This window comes from Aulonocara sp. 'chitande type north' Nkhata Bay, linkage group LG7 (genome assembly GCF_057382095.1).
Source record: "Aulonocara sp. 'chitande type north' Nkhata Bay isolate Kocher_YH1m ecotype deep benthic linkage group LG7, A_spYH_male_GT1.1, whole genome shotgun sequence".
NCBI lineage: Eukaryota > Metazoa > Chordata > Actinopteri > Cichliformes > Cichlidae > Aulonocara > Aulonocara sp. 'chitande type north' Nkhata Bay.
In genome coordinates this window covers 29,098,369-29,116,919 of record NC_141350.1, presented here as the reverse complement: position 1 = coordinate 29,116,919, position 18,551 = coordinate 29,098,369, and the positions used below count along the sequence as shown (strand labels likewise).

Genomic DNA, 18,551 nt, shown 5'->3' with positions numbered 1-18,551 from the left:
CAGAGGAAATGAGATGAATCACAAGCACGTCGGCGCGAGCGGACGGGCCTGGTGCGTGTACCGGCGTCCTCTGTGACCTACAGAAAAGAGGCAGCTATTTCCATCACGGCACCACCCCACCTCACTGACCGTGTAATGGAGCGCTGCCGCTGCTAGATTGGCTCGCTCGCCTTAAAGCAGCACTGAGCCGCCGCCTCCGTCGCTGCTGGTGGGTTTGGGGAAGCAGTTTAGTGCCATGCACCTCGGCAAATGAGTGTGTGTATGTGTTTGCATACGCCCCGCTGTCATTACAGCGAGCATTCTCAGTCTGATGGGGGTCACAAGGAATCTGATGCACATAAATCCTCACATTTGCCAGATGTGTCCCGGCGGAAAGCTCCAACAAGTCTATCACAAGTTAAGTTAGAAGTTATTAAAGGATCAGTTCACAGAATTTAGAAAAAGGAATTCTTCTGCTTTTAGACCCATAACAGCTCCAAATACTGAGGAGGACAGGAAGGAAACACACTGACATCATGAGCTAACTTACCCTCCCAATCATTTATGAACCTCCTTGCCCCAGTCTGTAGTTACTCGCCTTACAAATGGTAATGTCAGAGTAATGGCTCCTAATGAAATTTGAGTAGTGTTGGAGTTGCAGAGAACTGCACAGTTAATCATCAGCAGGAACTTTACAAAGACGGGACCTTTATTACTTTACCTTTAGTTACCTTAAGTGACTATTTCAGTTGTTATCACTATTAACTCAGTGGAAATGAGAGAAAGCAAGTATTCTTACAATCACACACATGAAAAAAAGGAGGTCAAACTTTTAGAAGGCTTTCATTATTTTAAAAAATTTAAGGAGAGAAGAAGAGAGGAAGAGGAAGAGGCTGCAGAGTTCGTCTGTCTGAGCTCTTCAGATTTCAGGTGAAGCTCAACTGTGTGAGAGGATGACTGATGTGGAGGACAAAGGACAGCGTGGATGACCTGCTCTGAGTCAAAGGTCCAATGGCTGGGTGGGATTATTTTGCACCATGAAGCAGAGCGAGTGTGTGAGTCATCAGAGCTGATGGGCTTTAACAGGACACAGAGACTAGGCAGCCAAGGCCATCGCTCTGCACGATTAGCCCTAGGGCTAGCATGGTGATTAACACGGGACCCAAAATGGATCCCTGTGGAACCCCACAACACTTTACCTCATATACGTCCTCAGATTCATGTGAAATAGACTCTGCTCAAAGCACCACACTGCTGTTCAGGTGCTCTATTCATCTAAATGAGTAGAAAGCAAAGTGATACTCATATACTCAAGCACTTATATAATATATATGGATTTATGATCCACTGTTACAGCTCAGTGTTACTGATGTGAGCATCCTGCTTGTTTTATAGTTATCTGATTTCAGTTACCCTCATGCTGCGGGGCTTTTCTCTGCACTTTCTCATGCACTAAATCTTTTTCTAATTATATCTACGTACGTGCAGCGCCCGGCGGTGTCGCATTCGTGTCCTGAGGTCTTTACAAGGGCAGGGACAGGAAACGTGCACACGAGAGCTCTCTGTTGGTCCTGGATTATTTCTGGATTTAGGAGCACGCTGCAGCTGGAAGGATTAAAGGGACAGTCCATCCTGCTGTCAGACATTTCTGATGTGAGCACTAATTGCGCTACTGATTGCTTCTGAACATGGAACCTGATGTTGAGCTTCACTACTCTGCATCCACAGACTTTTATTCAAGTTTTATATCCTCTCATCAGTGAACATGTGGGGGTTCTGCAGTGGTCCAGGGACCCTGAAGTATTCACACGTGTAATGTTGAGCTGCTGAAAGCTGAACTCGTTATAATGTCAGCAGTGATGGGTGTGATGATGCGATTGCAGTGCTCTTGATGGAGCGATGAGCTTCACTGCGTCTTGTTGTTGTGTGGAACTTTTATTCCTGTGTTTTCTCTGTGCTGATGAGTTGATGGGGTGGTTCTTTAAACAGGTGTGACTCCGCCGTGTTAACCTGTCTATTTTCCTTGGAGTGTCTGCACTTTAATTTTTCATGCACAATAAATCTCATAATCAGATCAAAAGTTTGTCGAGGCATGTGCACCAACAAGTACTCAAATCATAAATCATTTATTACACATGAGTGAATGAATGAACTCACTCGCAGGTTTCAAACTGCGTGCCTAACTCATGACGACATGTGGAGCATTTACACACCGTAGATGACTAATCATAATTAAATGGCCCATCACAAAATCTGCATTTCATATTCATCAACCATGGATTTGTGATCACTTCATGATCGCTTGCTTATGACATGTCACATTGATTATCCTCTAACTGATAACAAACAGTTCTGCACACAAAATCAGTCTGAGACATGGCTGAGTTAAAAACACTGAAAGGCTCCAATAACAGGATTAGCACAGCCAATCGAGGCGTCCCTGAACGAGAGGATTCAGGTTCAGCTGAGTTATAAAGTTAGCAGCAGCTTAGCAGTTTCATCTGAAGGTCATAAACTGTACTCCTTCTCCAGACGTTCCCAAGTCAGCAGAGAGACGTAATGTCCCGGTGCTGGTCACCCAGGCGCCATGCAGCCCAGCTGTCAAACCAGCCCAGCTGTGGTCGGCTGTTGATGTGAAGGAGCAATGGCTCTTCTCCTATGGACAGCCCTCACACTCCTTCAGTGGAAGCCCATTTCCACCTCAGTCACCGCCCACACCTCGGTACAGCAGGTGAGGGCAGAACATCCTTCACACTCTCCTCAGTCTTCACCCCAGCGCTCTGCTTCTCTGAACCCTGGCCTCAGACTTGGAGGTGCTGATTTTCACCCCGGCAAAAGTGCCGCAGTGGAGTCATTGCTTGGTAACACCCACAGAAACACATCAAACAGGCTGTGAGGCCCACCCGTCTGTCCATTATGGTGATGCAAACCAAGCACGTCTACAGGGGCTGCAGTCAGATTTCTTCTCCAGGTCCAGAAAACACAAGCAGACTGTCTGGAAAAACTCACACGCCCTCGAGGCTGCAAGGAGCTGGTTCAATGATCTGCACTGCTCCTCTTGGGTTCTTGAAGGATGGACCCACCTCACTGTAGAAGAGTGTGAGCCCCCTAAAGCCTAAATACACATTCTGTTCCCCCACTCACGAAAGCTTCTCCAGGTTTGAGGAAGTTTATTTCCACTGGTATCCTGTTTTTCTGCCACGCCACACAGTTCTGTTTAGTGAGCATTAATGTGCGCTGAGTATTCACATAGGTGTGTCTGTGTGTGTGTGTTTGTGCTTTGTTTATCCCCGTTAATGCAGACCTGATAATTGAATAACTCTTGAGGGATCTGTGAGTCTGTTACACCATGACTGACAAGTCAGGGTCAGAGTGGGAGGATAAGGGAACATACATTCTGCATGGACGGCTGATGGAAGCTCTTATAAATCACCATATACAATTTTAATGTGTGTTTGTCAGGATGTACAGCAGAGCTAATTGGATTCATTCGTTCCAGCAGGGCCTGAGTGTGTGTGTCTGTCACTGCGAATACATCGTGCTGCCTGACAGTCAGTAATGAGGGCATTTAGACTCACTCAGCCTCGCTGTAATTTCATTTTAATATTCTTCACCTTCACTTGCACACACACACCACCGCAGACACACATGCACACACAGACACAAACACACTGCACAGCGATAAATGAGAGCAGGAAAACAGACGATCTGATTTATCGGAGAAACACTAAATATTAATGTGTGAGTTTGTGTGCATGTGTGTGTGTGTGTAATAGTGTGTCCTGTGTGAATGTGTTATTTATTAGTTGGGAACAAGTGATGCATTCGTGCTCCGTGGGTATTTACAGTGTTGATGTTGTCATGTCTGCACACTCTCGATCCTGATTGGTTATATTTTGTGTTTGTGTCGTGACCTTAGCAAGGAAAAAACTCTGTGCTGAAAAGACTCTGAATTTCAACTTCACATTGAAATTCTCACTTTTTAATTTGAAATTTTCCATATAATTTTGTAAAATATAAAATGTTCTGCTCTAATTAAATTTACTCAACTGTTACACATTCATTTCTCACTGAGCACATTTTAATTAAAGATTAATTGTTTGAATAAATAAATAAATCTTTGATTTTATATACTTCAGTTGCATTGTACTCAAAAAATTGGCTTCATGTTCATGAAGTTGAAGTTGAAGAGAAAACCCTGCCTGTGGACACAGCCTGTAAAAATTCAATGTAATACAATAAAATGATCGAACACAAATCTGAACAGATGGTATGAAAGGCTAGCTACAAGTGCAGCTAAAGATATTGCAGGGCAGACGTGACTCATGAACACTTGCTGTCTAAAATTCTAATAAAAATATTAACGTTTATTAAAGAAAATATGGAAAAATATTTTAGCTAATGTTACAAATAAAAGTGTTATCTAAACAGAGGCTAATGAGTTGAAAATGGTCCCTTAATGGAATAAATCTCCACGAAGTGGAGCAGCAAACCGAGGCCTCGGTTGTCATCTGATGTAGACGGCTGAGTCCAGGACTTCTATGATGGCTGCTGCCTGGAGCGTCTGAGCGGTGGCTGTAAAGCCGGTACCTTTAAACCAAAATTCAAAGAGCGTGCTAAATGTAATGAACGAGACGATGGAAACACATCAAATCAAAGAAAGACTTGAACGCTCGGGAACTTCCTGCCGCTGTCACACGAACACCTCCGCGCGGTAACCTGCAGGCATGACTTTTTCAAACATATTTTTTCATGCATGCTGTTCCAGAGTCCTGGTATTACGAGGGTCTGAGTCTAATTCAGAGGAAACATCTTAGGTCAGGCAGCGTACAGTACATCTGCTCCATCTCTCTGCCGGTTGATGATTAGTGGAGATGAAACTTTAACGAGCCCTGCAGGGAGATGAGTGCTCGGCAGGATTTGATCAAGTGGTTTCTGAGGCAGCAGACTGCACTCCTCAGCTAAATCTGCCCCAACTCCTCTGCTGTCTTTGGCTCTGCCATCATCGCTCTCTGACCTTCATTTGTCACCATGCTAACTACTTCCTGCACGGGTAAAGCGCTTTGTTTCAGGGTAAAATACTCTGATTATTTTAGTGGTGGTGGATATGAGTCTGGATATGAACCCGTCAATGCCTTTACTGATGCCCTCAGGTTCCTGTCATCAGTCTTCTCAGGTTTCACAGAGTGGAGGAAAGAGTCTGAAACATCCGGTCTCAAAGATGAGTCAAAACCAAACCTGTGCCTGCTCAGTCTTTCTGTTCATGAGTAAAATATTAATTAAGAGATTAATAAGATGTTCAGTGTTTAAAGCCAGGTTTAAAATTTGATGTGAATCCACTTTTCTGGGTCATGGCTTCCATGCGTGTTGTATTAAGTTTGAAGAGCTGATTAATTTGACTGAGCATCCTAAACTTCAGCAAATATTCTGTCACAGTCTGGCTGAGGCAGACTGTATGTAGTAAGGAGTGGACTCAAAATGCAGACACGAATGAACTGATAGAAAAATACTAAGGCAAACAAGAGGAGACTAAATAAACAACCTAAAACTGACCCTGAAACTGATCAATAAAACAAAAATGTTCACAAGAAAACCTGGAACTCAAACAGTCCGAAACAAAAGGCCCACGAAAGGCACAGGAGCCCAGGAAACAGTTAATAAACATTTCAGGAGCTGACCCTGACTCCAGGTGAACAAAGGGGCTCTCCTGGGCCTCCAGCAGGAACAAAGGCAAGGCCAGCAGGTATGGAGACCTCCAGCAGAAGGGACGCTAACTGTAGCTGCATGGGGCACACAGCCGGCACAGGATGCAACGGCTGGGGCAGTGCAGTGCAAACAGTCTGTCCGGGATTTATTAATAATAATAATAATTATTATTATTATTATTGGATTGGATTTATATAGCGCTTTTCAAGGCACCCAAAGCGCTTTACAATGCCACTATTCATTCACTCTCACATTCACACACTGGTGGAGGCATGCTACGGTTGTAGCCACAGCTGCCCTGGGGCAGACTGACAGAAGCAAGGCTGCCATATCGCGCCATCGGCCCCTCTGGCCAACACCAGAGATGCAGTCCCCTGCTGGCTGAATGAGCTCACCGGAGCTTCCAGCAGAGGATGGAAGTGGCTGAAAAGATGGCTGAGCAACTGACTGAGCTGGTGACAGAGCTAATGGGTGAACTGGAAACAGAGCTGATGCCTGAGCTGAAGACTGAGCTGAAGACTGAGCAGGTAACAGAGCTGACAACAGCCAGGTCTCCTAAGCCTCCAGAACACGATTGTACCCGTGCATGTACGACCAAAGCCTCGTACATGCATGCACGTTTGTGACTGTGTGATGACAGAAGGAGGCATAAATGAAAGCCCTTCATAAAACCCAAAGCAAAAGGCACTATAGAGGTGCAGACCTACTTTTTAAGTTTTCACCCAGTAAACGTGAAGGTTTGAAGTCAGACAGATGGAGCTGATCCTCAGGTCACTCGAAGTAATTATTAGTAGGAAAACTGCAGGAAGGTCATGGGCTGATGGTGGTGATGTCCTTTAAAAACCAGCCTCGTGTGGTAAACCCTCTCCTCATGCATCCTTAAAACTAACAAAGAGCTCGACGGCAGTTGGCTCATGCCTCACATGGCATCTGCCACGACGAGGCAGCAAAGGGCGAAGGGGCAGGTGTGTGTGAGTGTGTGCGATGGTACGGTGTGTGTGTGAGTGATGGTACTTCTGTCTCTGGAATGAGCAGTTTGAAGGTTAGGTGAGGTTTGAGGGTGCAGACTCAGTTTAGCCGCAGGTCACTGGCAGGCTGGTTTAGGTCAGGATGGTCCTCTCATAAACACAGCTCTGGTCTCTCATGTGAGAGCAGGTGTGTGTGCTGGTATGTGCAGGCGATTCAAACACAAAGATCAGATTTAACAAAGACACAAAAATAAGCTTATAAACTAGTCTGAGTCTCAGTAAGGTCTCATGTTTGTGCAGTTACTCACAGACCCACACTAACCAGTCCGCACCATCATCACCGATCTCTGCCTGTATTTCAGCATAAAGCTGTAATACAGGCTCCAAGCTTACTGAGGATTTATGCTTCAGCTGGAAATCTGCGCCATAACCAGCGGTGTAATCTGACCTTTCACTTTTTTAGAGATCTACAGCTACTGTCTGTTCAGCACCAACAGTTCCTCCTGTAACTCTATCAGTTAGAGAGAAACGGTCATTGTCTTAGCATAAAGAAAAATAATCATAATCATCAACAGAAGGACTCACAGATGTCAGCAGTTTCCTGGAGAGTATAACGTCCCCGCATAGTTTCTATGAGCTGGACTGGCCGGGACACGAGCACATGGGACTCAAAATACAGAAATACAGCAACATCATCACACACTCACAGAGACAGGCCTGCAGTGGATGGACGGATGAAGCACTGCATTCCTGTGAATTTTATTTTTTTGGTCCAGCCTCCACCAAGTTCTGGAGGGTCTGGTTCTGCTGAGGCCCGGGAACTTGTGAAGTTTAGCAGCAGGTCTGAGAAAGCTGAGATCACTTGACCTTCATCAGTGACAGCCTTCCTTGGAGATGCTTAGAGGATGTGTTCAAGTGAGTGAGTTTTGTCATAATGTGCCTGTGTAAACACACACGCACACACAGACACGCAGACCCACACACAGACACACACTCAGTGGCCTCTGTCTGTCACACCTGATCACTCTCTACAGCCACCACACAGTCATGTCTTCCGTGTCACGCGCTCGTGTCCTCTCTGAGGACATGATGCAGTCCTGCGATGGCAGCCAGCTAAAGCTCGGCGTAAACACAAAGCCCATCACGCTGTCTCAAACAGCGACAAGATCACACGTCTCCGTCACCACACGCCACCTTTCACCTCACCTGTCTGTCAAAAATTTTCAAGAGAGAAGAAGAAGAGCGACGTTAAAGAGACGAAGCAGGTGAGAGGCTTTAAGAGGAGAGCGAGACAAAGGAAACCAAGAGGAGAGACGGGATGTGAAACACAAAAGTAGGACAGGCAGTAGATTAAGCTCAGCAGCTTTACTCTTATTGCCTGTGACAGTTTCTTGTGCATTAACATATGCATGATGTAGTGGATACTGCAGGACATGCACGCAGGAACAGCAGATAATCTCCCAAACTACTGCATGAATCAGGCGGATATTTCCACAAGGATTTTCAGCTCTCAGGAGAGTTTGCTGGGCATCTGTTCGATCTGTTTTTAACAATGTTTGCATTTCTGAAGGACTTTACACTTCGACAGTGCAAATAACGGCAGTCTGAGTGCTACATACCCACTTTATACTCCATTCACAGCACTTAAACAGCATTAACACAGGCGTTGTGTTGAAATCTCTCTGCTCAGTGGATAAACTGGGCATGGCGTGAATGATTTGAACTGGTTGACTGGGAAATGTCTGTGTTTTTACCTCAAGAAGAACTAAATCCAGAAGAGCAGACTCTTTGAAACAGGACTCTATCCTCTCCCTGTTATCAGAAAATACTGGAAGCATATCAGCAGATTAATCTGTCATCGAAATAAAGTAAATCATGTCCTTACAAGCTGTTTTGGTTACCTTCCCAGTGACAAATCATCAGACCCCTATAGCACCTCAGCCGGGTGGTGGGAACACTGCAGGGCAGGCTCTTTCAGGCAGGGTCTCAGCCATAAGCCCATCTGTCTGGGGAGACCCTCTGCCTTTGTTCGATTCACAGTCTGGTCCAGTTTTCCTGATGGTGGCATTATCAGATGATCCAAACAAAAGAAATAAAGCTTCCTTCAAAGCTGTCTGTGCTCGGCCTGAGAGGCAGGCTCCTCCACATCGAAAGGAGTCAGCCGAGGTGGCTCATCACCTATCCAGACAGCGGGATGGGATCCTGGAACAGACCGAGGACAAAACAGATAGAATGTGTTCTCCACCTGATTGGTTAAACCCATGGGCTAGTCTGTCCACATGTCAGCTGCTAAATGGTTCCTGTCTACATCCGGCCATTTTAAAAAGCCTGCTCCCAGCAGCAGTGTTTTGGTCCTGTCCCTGATCTCCAAACCTCTGATAATTCAATGTTTTACATGGAGAAACAGTAGCTCTGCTCCCTGCTCGTTACCTAAATTGTGTAGTTTAAATGGCTGCTCTCTCACCGCGGTTGTTTTCCCCTGTGTTCAGTCAGTTATGGAGTTTGGTGTCATGTAGGGATGCATGTTTAATGCATCTTTGGTGTGCCGCCCTTCCTCTTGACTAAACATGTGTTGATAAACTGCACCTTTAACTGAGAATTACTGGTTGGTTTGTGGGCGAGGCCGTGGACTGTGGTTTAACATTAATTTGGCCCTCATAAATAGCAGGAAGTGGATGCATGCATGGACAGTGACATCACTTACTGCAAAGAGTCCATCAGAGTCTGGCCCTTCTCTCTCTTTCTTCAGTCAGGTCTGAATTTTTTACACATGCACAAAAGCTGACTCATCAGTTTGTTTTGAGGGCCGAACCGGACTCAGCGTGAGGTCCAGACTGCAAGGCAATGAGAGGCAAGCCCATGAAGCTTATTAAACACAGTTTGTTCATCTCTCATAAGCAGCCAACTGTGGCACTGCCGTCGCCCATCTTTCATGAGGGGAGGATATTTTTCCCCCAGTGTCTCATTAGCATCCACGCTGCTGCCAAAACAACCCGTCTTCTTTCCAAAGAGTCCAAATCAGCCACTTTTTGTCTTTGGAAATTTTGGTGTGAAAGACTTCAAACATAATCTGTTGGATTTACTTCCACTCGTCTGTGAGTGTGGGACAGGTCTGTATGATAAATGTAGAGAGGAAAAACTGTCCCCTTCACATCTGCGAGAGTCGGCTCCCATTCATTTCCATTTCTGTAGCTGTTACAGCATATGATGCCATCTGTGAATCATTTTCAGCTAAATAAAATTGCTCTTTTCTTACTTTCTTTATGTTAGTCACTCTGTAAATCCATCTGTTTTAAAAGTTTGCTGATCTGAGCGAGATGCAGGGTGAAGCTCAGCGATAATCAGGGCGTGTCCTCAGCATCGAAACTGTTACACAGAGCTGAACGTCATGTTTCCCACACGCCTCCATTGTTGGCGCTTTGACTGGGGCTTTGACGTCACCTCGCCACACTCTTTTCTTCTTCTGTGGTTTAATGACACCTGCTAAATCACCTCCACCAGCTGTTGTGCTCCATCAACCGATGATAAATCCCATAAAAAAAAAAGTCAACCCCAGAGGTTGTTTGTGCAGCTGCTGCTTATTACAGTCCATTGTTAGGCTTAATTACTAAGGACCACTCAGTGTCATGTGACCATCAGTCCTTCCTGCAAAACCCCCCAAAATGACACGTGTTTGCTTTCAATGTTCACGGGAATGATTCTGCAGACGTGACGAGCAGCATGCAGGATTTAAAAACACACTCTCATTGAACCACCCACAGCATTACACTGCCTGTCCCTTGTGCCTGTTCAGCTTAGGGTTGCCAACCGTCCCTTAAAATACGGAATCGTCCCGTATTTAGAAACAAAAGTACACGTCCCGTATTGAGCTAATAAGGGACGCACTTTGTCCCGTAATACAGTGAGAATCAAAAGTAGTCTATAAATGTTAATGGAATTAACACTTTGTTTGAAAGCATAACTCCCAGCCCCTCTCCTGCTTTGTGACCAATGAGCTGACAGCACACTTATGACAATTCAGATTACCGCTCATCTCATTGGTCGAGGAAAGGTCGCTTGCAGAGAAAATACCGGAAGACAACAGATGACCACAACAAGAAGCATGGCCAACAGGGAAACAAACGCCGACACTGCGGTCTCGGATGACAGTACACCTAAAGCTGGGCAGACACTGTGTGATTTTTTCAGTCGCGTTATTCAGCTCCTGCTCAAACTGCACGATTGACTCGCAGGGGTTAGAAGTTGGTAGGTCACGATGCAGGTCTCACACTATACCGCCCGATGCTCTGATGCGACCCGAGTGCTCACACTGTGCCTCCATAACATGAAGGTTATAACAGAAAATCTGTCGCTCTCTCTCTCTGTCTGTCTTTCACTCACACAGACACACAAACCACCACCATCAACTTTGCTAAATTGCTAATGAAAAACATTGATCAGGCAGCTGTGAATGAGCAGCAGTGTAAATCCAACTATTTTCACGGTTGTTGTGGTCGTGATAATTTTGTGATGCCACATCGAAAAGGCTCGGATGAGCTTTCCGAAGTTCTACAAGTTGTGCCTCCATCGCTTGTGTCCAGATCACACGCTGCACAGCCGTGCTGCACCGTCTTTTTCACCGACGTTTACGTGTTTGCGCGTGAGCAGTGTGAGCGGCTCACGAGCGATTGATGATCGGGAGCTGCTCGAGGTGTTAATCGCTTCTCGTTACCCCACGTATACTACACGATGCACGATGAAGGCCAAAATTGGGCCGATCACCAAATCGGTCGCACGACTCAAAAATCGTCTCAAAATGGGCCAGAAATCGCACAGTGTAAGCCCAGAATTAGAGCAGCAATGTTTGTTCGCTCAGAGAAAGAAAAAAAGGCTGCAAAAGCACAGGGAGGAATGGGAAAAGGGAAACACCTGGCTGGAAAAGGTCACCATAACACCTATAAAGCGCACTGCACTGTGTGCTGGCGCACTTTTTCCATAGGCATGCTTCTAATGGTGGGCACATGAAGAACATGAGGGGCGTGAAAGCTCAGGGAACCCTTAACCAATTTCTTGTCCACCAGGCCACGGCAGAAGCAGATATGGTATGTAAACACTGGTTTGTTTTTTAAACCCTCTGGTTAAGGTTAATATGGGCATGTGCAGTGAATATCAGCGCTATGTGGCCAGAAGTGTGATAATATAATTTATTTTGTGTAATAAACAACTGCAAGGATAAATGATTACAACAAATAGATGACTAATACATAAAAGTAATACATAGATGAATAATGATGATGAGTTATGATGCGTAATCATGGGAACAAGCGGGTTTACAAACAGGAGCAGCTGATTAGCATTAGAAAAGCTGAAATAATACCTCAACTGAAGCCAACTGTACTAAATGCACTAAATGTGCACAGTTACAAGAATATTTTTGTTCTATTGCTTTCTATTAATTTATATAATTTTAAGTTAAGCAGGACGGAGTTCTTTTAAAGAAAGATTTACTTTTATTCTCAAAAGTTAAGCATGACAGGCTTCTGTTTAAGAAAGAGACCTGTTTTACTGTGTTAATGTTGTCATTTTGAGCTAAAAATAAATGGCTAAATGATCATTTGTTTCACATATGGTCATATCACAAAGAATATGCATCTGCTTAAATCAAGTTCAAGTCAAATGGTTAAAAAATAATTTCACACACACAAAAAAGAGCTACCACACTGGGAAGGGTGAAGACAACTAGGTTGCCCGGCCCTGGCCACGAGGTGTCCCTTATTTATTTTTCAGGGAGTTGGCAACCCTAGTTCAGCTGGGGCACACCAGGAGGCGCTCGATGGAGTGAATAGAACAAAATGTTATTTCCAGCTGATTGTACACAAAAGTCTGTTTCATTTTTGCTTCCATAAGTCCAGCATGAAGGAAAACTACTCTTCTGTCCTTTAGTTTTTCTCACAGCGATTGCCATAAAATGCTAGCACTCTGCTAATGTGTGCTGATTAGCTGGTTCAGGATTTAGGGCAGGTCTTCCTCCCTCAATGGTGTCCGTTTCGAAGCGATGACTCTAGCAGATGTTAGCAGCGTCGTTAAAGCCCAGCAGAAGCTACCATGTGTGTAGAAGCAGCAGCTGATTGTGGTGGTTGAAGGTGATGCTAACAGGGGGCTGCTGCTTGCTTTACACCCCAATTCAAGATGGGGGACGCCGTTTCCGTAAACTGACAGAAAGGTCTTTCATGAACATCTAAAAATAGAAGTGTTTCGATTGTCTCAAGCCCTTTGGGGGAGGTTTATTCTCCAGAGGCAAAGAACCCCATTCACTCTAGGCAAGCTTGACAGCACCCCCCCCCCCGACACACACACACACACACACACACACACACACACACACACACACAGCTGGTAGCTGTTGGCCAAATTACATCATGTTACTGATGTTTTTTGTTGTGTTGCTTCCTGTTGCAGGTCTCGGCTCGCTGATTTCCACATGAACTGCCAGGTGACACCACACACCGTCACCACCTGCCCTCACGATAACTACCACGGCTGCCTCATGTCCTATGTCGGCCTCATTGGTAAGTCTAGCCTAAACTCGGCTAACCTTCTGATGTGTACATCATCAGTGGTGATGGCCCTAACCCAAATACTGGAAACAGAATTAAAGTGTTTGATGGAGTCGGTTAGACTGTCGTTACAATACTGCTTGCCTTTTATCACAGTTTGGGTCACACATGCTGAAAACTGACATCTGAATGACTTCATTAGTACGGTGGCCCTGAGAGGCCAAACGGACTGCAACTTAAGAAAACACCAGCAATAAGAAAAACGCTGCAAAAGCACACAAAACACAACGGAAATAGGAAAAAACAAAACAGAAATAGGAAGAACAAAAACAGAAATAGGAAAAAACAGATTTCCAAAAGCACAAGGGAAGTGCTTCTGGGGAGACAATAACCCGACGGACCAGTTGCAGAAACCCAAAACATGGTAGGTGTGTTTTATCATGATTCATATAATACTGATGACAGATTCTTAGGCTAATAGTTAGGCTAACACACTTACCTCTCATCTTTTCTTTCCTCACAAAACCATTAGATCCTCCACTTCTTTTAAGTGTCTCCCAGTGCAATTCTTAGCACATTTTGATTCCTGCAACTGGTCCGTCGGGTTATTGTCTCCACAGAAACACTTGCCTTGTGCTTTTGGAAATCAGATTTTTCCTGTTTCTGTTTTTGTTTTTTCCTATTTCTATTGTGTTTTGTGTGCTTTTGGAGCGTTTTACTAATTGCTGGTGTTTTCTTAAGTTGCAGTCTGTTTGGCCTCTCAGGGCCACCGTAGATTAGTAATTAATTCTGCTTTCTCAAAATATCTTCCTGTTTATAGTAGAACCTGACCTAACCTGTGACAGGTGTTTGGTACAGAGATCCTCCAGCACAGAGTTAGTTGTTTAGATCTAATGAGTTCAGGTAACTGTGCCTTCCTCTAACTTTACCACATGACCTGTTTAGTGAAGCCAGCCTGTTCGTTTATGGCTGTGATCAGCAGCCACTTGACCGTTATTTAAATCTTTCAGTTGAGAATTAAGAGCAGAGAAACATTCTACTGGTGACTCATTTCTTCTCTGGAAATCTTTCAATGATTCAATTCCCAATTTGCAAAAATCCTCTTTACCTTTCTTCCCGGCTAATCTCCACCCTAATTCTTATTCCTCTCCTCCCCCCCCCTCCCTGCCTCAGGCTCGGATGTAACGCCAAACTACAGCGACAGCAGCCCATCCAACATCACTATGAGCCTGTGGTGCACCTGCAGGGGCACCGGCCACCAGGAGCACGAGTGTGAAGCTTTCCACCGCGATTTCACACACAACACCTGCCTCAGTGAGTGCTGCATGCCTGATCAGGAGAGTCAGAGCTGTAAAGTGCTGATCCTCTCCAGTTAGTCTGGAGAATATTTACCTAAATAATCCAGAAAACAAAATTATTAATCAAACAGGTTATAAGCCAATCAGCCTTCACACTGCTGTAACAACATGTGAACATACCTGCAGGTAGTTTTATGCCATGTTTTCTGTTTGTTGTCTGATGGATTCAGTCATTTATGGATCTGAGTTTATGAAGCTGCTGCTAACAGAAATGTATCTTCCCCCTTTACACTGAAAGGGTGGAAATTCATGGAAATTCAAAATTTCAGCTCTATCATATTACAGAACTCAGAACAGAATTTTTCATTTCTATGTTGCTTATCAATGATGTTGCCTGTTTAGGTTATGCATTTTCCAAAAACTGTTAATTGATTATTCCATAAAAGGAGAGTGATTTGGGCACTATAATTTAGTTTACAAATATGAAGCATAGAAAAGCAGAAAATATTCACACTGAATAATTTCTTATTTTTAAATGTCTTAATTATTGATTGTAGAAATTATTACATTTAAAAGTAGGCTTCATTTTGGGAAACCATTAAATGGTTCATAAATAATGAGACTTTCAGACTTTAATGTAGAAATGTTATCAAACTCTAACCCAAGCTGTGCAGAGGTGTGGAACTGCAGTATGAGGTTAAATCAATGAATAAAATCATGATACATGTTACTGTTAAATGTGTCGTCTCAGCACATGAAATGCTGAAAACGTTGGCATGGTTAAAGAAACAGAGGTGTGAGTGAGGCGGATAATTGAGGGGAAAGGTTAGTGGAGGAGGAAAAACAGAGAAGTACGAGCCGATGTATTGAAGATCCCCAGATACCTTCTTTAAATAACACTGACCCAGCTCCAACATCACCTCTGCGCCTCCTCCATCACACATCCGCTCCTCCTCCTCCTGTGGATGCAAACATACATATCCATGTGCTGCAGGCAGCGAAGAACACAACCATGCCGTTACATTGAACTTCATGCATTCATGTATATGTGAAAGTCAGTCAGTTAATGAAGGATGAAGCCTGTTTATGATGTACATGTCTCCAAATGTTCAAACCCAAAAGTACTCAGATTACTGGACTGTGCTCTGATCAGGCTCAAAACTGTGAGCTCTGTCAGGTGACGGGAATAACACTGATTATCTCTTCATCACGGCTCCTGTTAGTGTGCGGGAGTTATCATGGATCAGGTGAACTTCGGACCCACATTCCAATCCATGGAGGTCCACCTCCCAGGTTACGGCCTGAAAGCACCTGCATGTTGGTGCAGATACCTGAGCACAGCGTCAGGGCTCGAGTACCCTCTCCATGATCTCCCGGTCTGTCAGAAGACGCGGCGGCACGTTAACGTTTAACAGGGGCGGAGAATGCTCTCTGCAGTCGAGGTGTAGTCAGACCTGGACAAACACGTTTTGTGTTCAGATGCAAGAATAACCTTCAGTTATCTGAACGTGATTTGCTGCACTGAGGCAGCAGCAACCTCTGCCTTGTGTTGAGTGGGTTGCATTGCACCACTGTGTTCATTAATCATTCTCCAAACAGACCACCATGGATCCTACCAACAGACTCCACAGACCAGTGTGTTGGGCTTAAAAAGTTGTTGGTGTATCTCTGTGCTGGTCTCAGTATGAATTCCCATAAACACACACAGTTCAGCCAGACTGTGGTGTAAATACTAACTTGTATATTCTTTATTCTGTATTCAGCCCTCGTGAAAATGGTCGATAGTCATTCGTCTTCAGTTTGTTAGGTTATATTTTCATCTCCAAGGCCAGTGGATCCCCAGAATGTAAAAAAGACCAGAAAAAACACTCAAAGCCATAAAAGAAGGTTAAAATTTGATTTTCAATGTGCATTATTCATATGTATAAACCAGGATTCCTGCAATCCATAAAAGGTCTTTAATTAATTAAACCAAAAATGACATAACTGGGGTTAAATCAATCTTTTAAAAGTCTTTGCAGTGAAAGAAACACCTGTGTCTCCAACCCTGTGTCTGTTTGTTTCTTTAGTTTTATAGTTGTCATGCTGGCCTTGAATTTCATCATGAGTTGCATTTTTAACCCTTAAAAGTCTTACATCGAATCTGAATCTGGTCTGAAGCCATAGCGTCACTTATTACTGTGAAGGTTTTTCAGGTTCAGTACTCAAAAATCCCATTATTCAGTGCAGTAAACATCAAAGTATTTGGACTCCTTCAAATGAAGAAACAGCAGATAATAACCAAGTGATCCCAAATCATCCTCAGGGGATCCTGGGTGGACACAGAGTTAACAGTTCACCCAAAACTGTAAATGTTAGCTCAACAAAATTCCCCATCCTCCATCAACCATGGGTATCTGCATTAAATGCCATGGCTGTCCTTCTAATTGATGGTGAGATACTGAGGTATTTGGAGGAGGCTGTGAATGAAGGAGAGGTGGAGTGAGTCAACATCTAACTGGTAGACAGATGACTTTATTCGAGGCTGCTCCGCCTCAGTATCCCCCAGTATGCCCCAGTATCTGGCTAAACTGTACCCATACCAAATACCAGGTTAACAATGACCACCTCGGCCTCTGTTAGCTAACAGGTTGCTGGTGGAAACTGTGCTCCTGTTGGCCATAGAGCAGAGGGGGAAGGCATATTAGAAGGCAGTGAGAGAGAAGGAAAGGCGGGAGTGAGGAGGTGAGAGTAGGGATGCTAAATGTGGGACTACGATGGTAAACAGAGAGAAAAGACCTCAGAGAACGCCCATGGATGTTGTAAAGGAGGACATTCGGAAGGTTGGTGTAACAGAGAAGGATGGTGGGATAGATGGAGGCAGATGATCCATTGTGGCGACCCTTAAATGAATCAGCTGGAAGAAGAAGATCTTCTGCAGACTTTCACAAAGCAGCAGCAACATAATCAACATAATCATAATCTTCTCCCAGTCACCACACCTGTGTCTATGTTTGCCTGACGTCTGCAGACAGTAGAGGTGATAAGCTAAGAGTGTAGCATGACCATAAATGATTGCAGAATCTGCAAAGACTCTCACAATATGCTCAGATGAAACAATGGCACAAAGATGGCACACACTGGAAACACTACACATCCTCCAGTGTGACACAAATCCAATGACTTTTGTTTCTGTTGATAAAAAGTTATTTCAGCTATTTAGATTTGTAGTTCTTCGAACTGAGCATTAGATTAGATAGCAGGAAGAAACGGGTTCATTGGTTATGAATATGACTTTAGGTAAGTATTATATATAATATAGCAAAGGTTTCCAGACACCCAGGTGACCAGCTGAATTAGGTCACTTCAGGCTAGACTTGGGCACACTTGGGCTGGATTCTGACAGGTGTGCCTCAGTAATAATTGTCTAAGGAGCTTGGAAAGAAAAGCGTCTGGACTTCTTTAAGTTGCTTGAAGACGTTTCACCTCTCATCCGAGAAGCTTCTTCAGTTCTAGGGTCAAATGGTGGAGAGTCCCAGATTTAAACCCCGTGGGAGTTTCCCCCCAAAGAGGGACAAAAGGACCCCCTGATGATCCTCTACCTAATCACATGAGCCAAGGTGTGAAAACGGGTGTGGGTCACAGTTGGTGTCGTAAGCCACCGCCTCTGTTCAAAGATGGTCGCTCACAGTGGACATAAATTTATTTATTTATTTAGGACAGTGCATGTTAATGAACATAAATGTAAAAAAAATTACATGAATGTAAACATACCAGATTATAGCTACATTGGAGAGACCAAACAGCCACTTCACAAGCGCATGGCACAACATAGAAGAGCCACCACCGACAGGACAAGACTCAGCAGTCCATCTGCATCTAAATGACAAAGGTCACTCTTTCGAGGATGCCAATGTTCACATTTTGGACAGAGAGGACAGATGGTTTGAAAGAGGAGTGAAAGAAGCCATCTATGTCCACTGTGAGCGACCATCTTTGAACAGAGGTGGTGGCCTACGACACCAACTGTCTGCCATCTATAATCCAGTTTTGAGATCCCTTCCCAGACGCCTTAACGCCCACTC

The 18,551-nt window shown here is 44.4% G+C and overlaps 1 protein-coding gene across 1 annotated transcript in view; it reads left to right on the top strand.

Annotated features, from left to right (window-relative positions):
• gfra2b (GDNF family receptor alpha 2b) overlaps positions 1-18,551 on the top strand; it is a 156,743-nt gene that overhangs the window by 121,196 nt on the left and 16,996 nt on the right. Inside the window, exons 6-7 of the mRNA XM_086299895.1 lie at positions 13,092-13,201; positions 14,363-14,503. Of these exons, the coding sequence (XP_086156021.1) occupies positions 13,092-13,201; positions 14,363-14,503 (251 nt within the window). The remainder of the gene's footprint in view (positions 1-13,091; positions 13,202-14,362; positions 14,504-18,551) is intronic.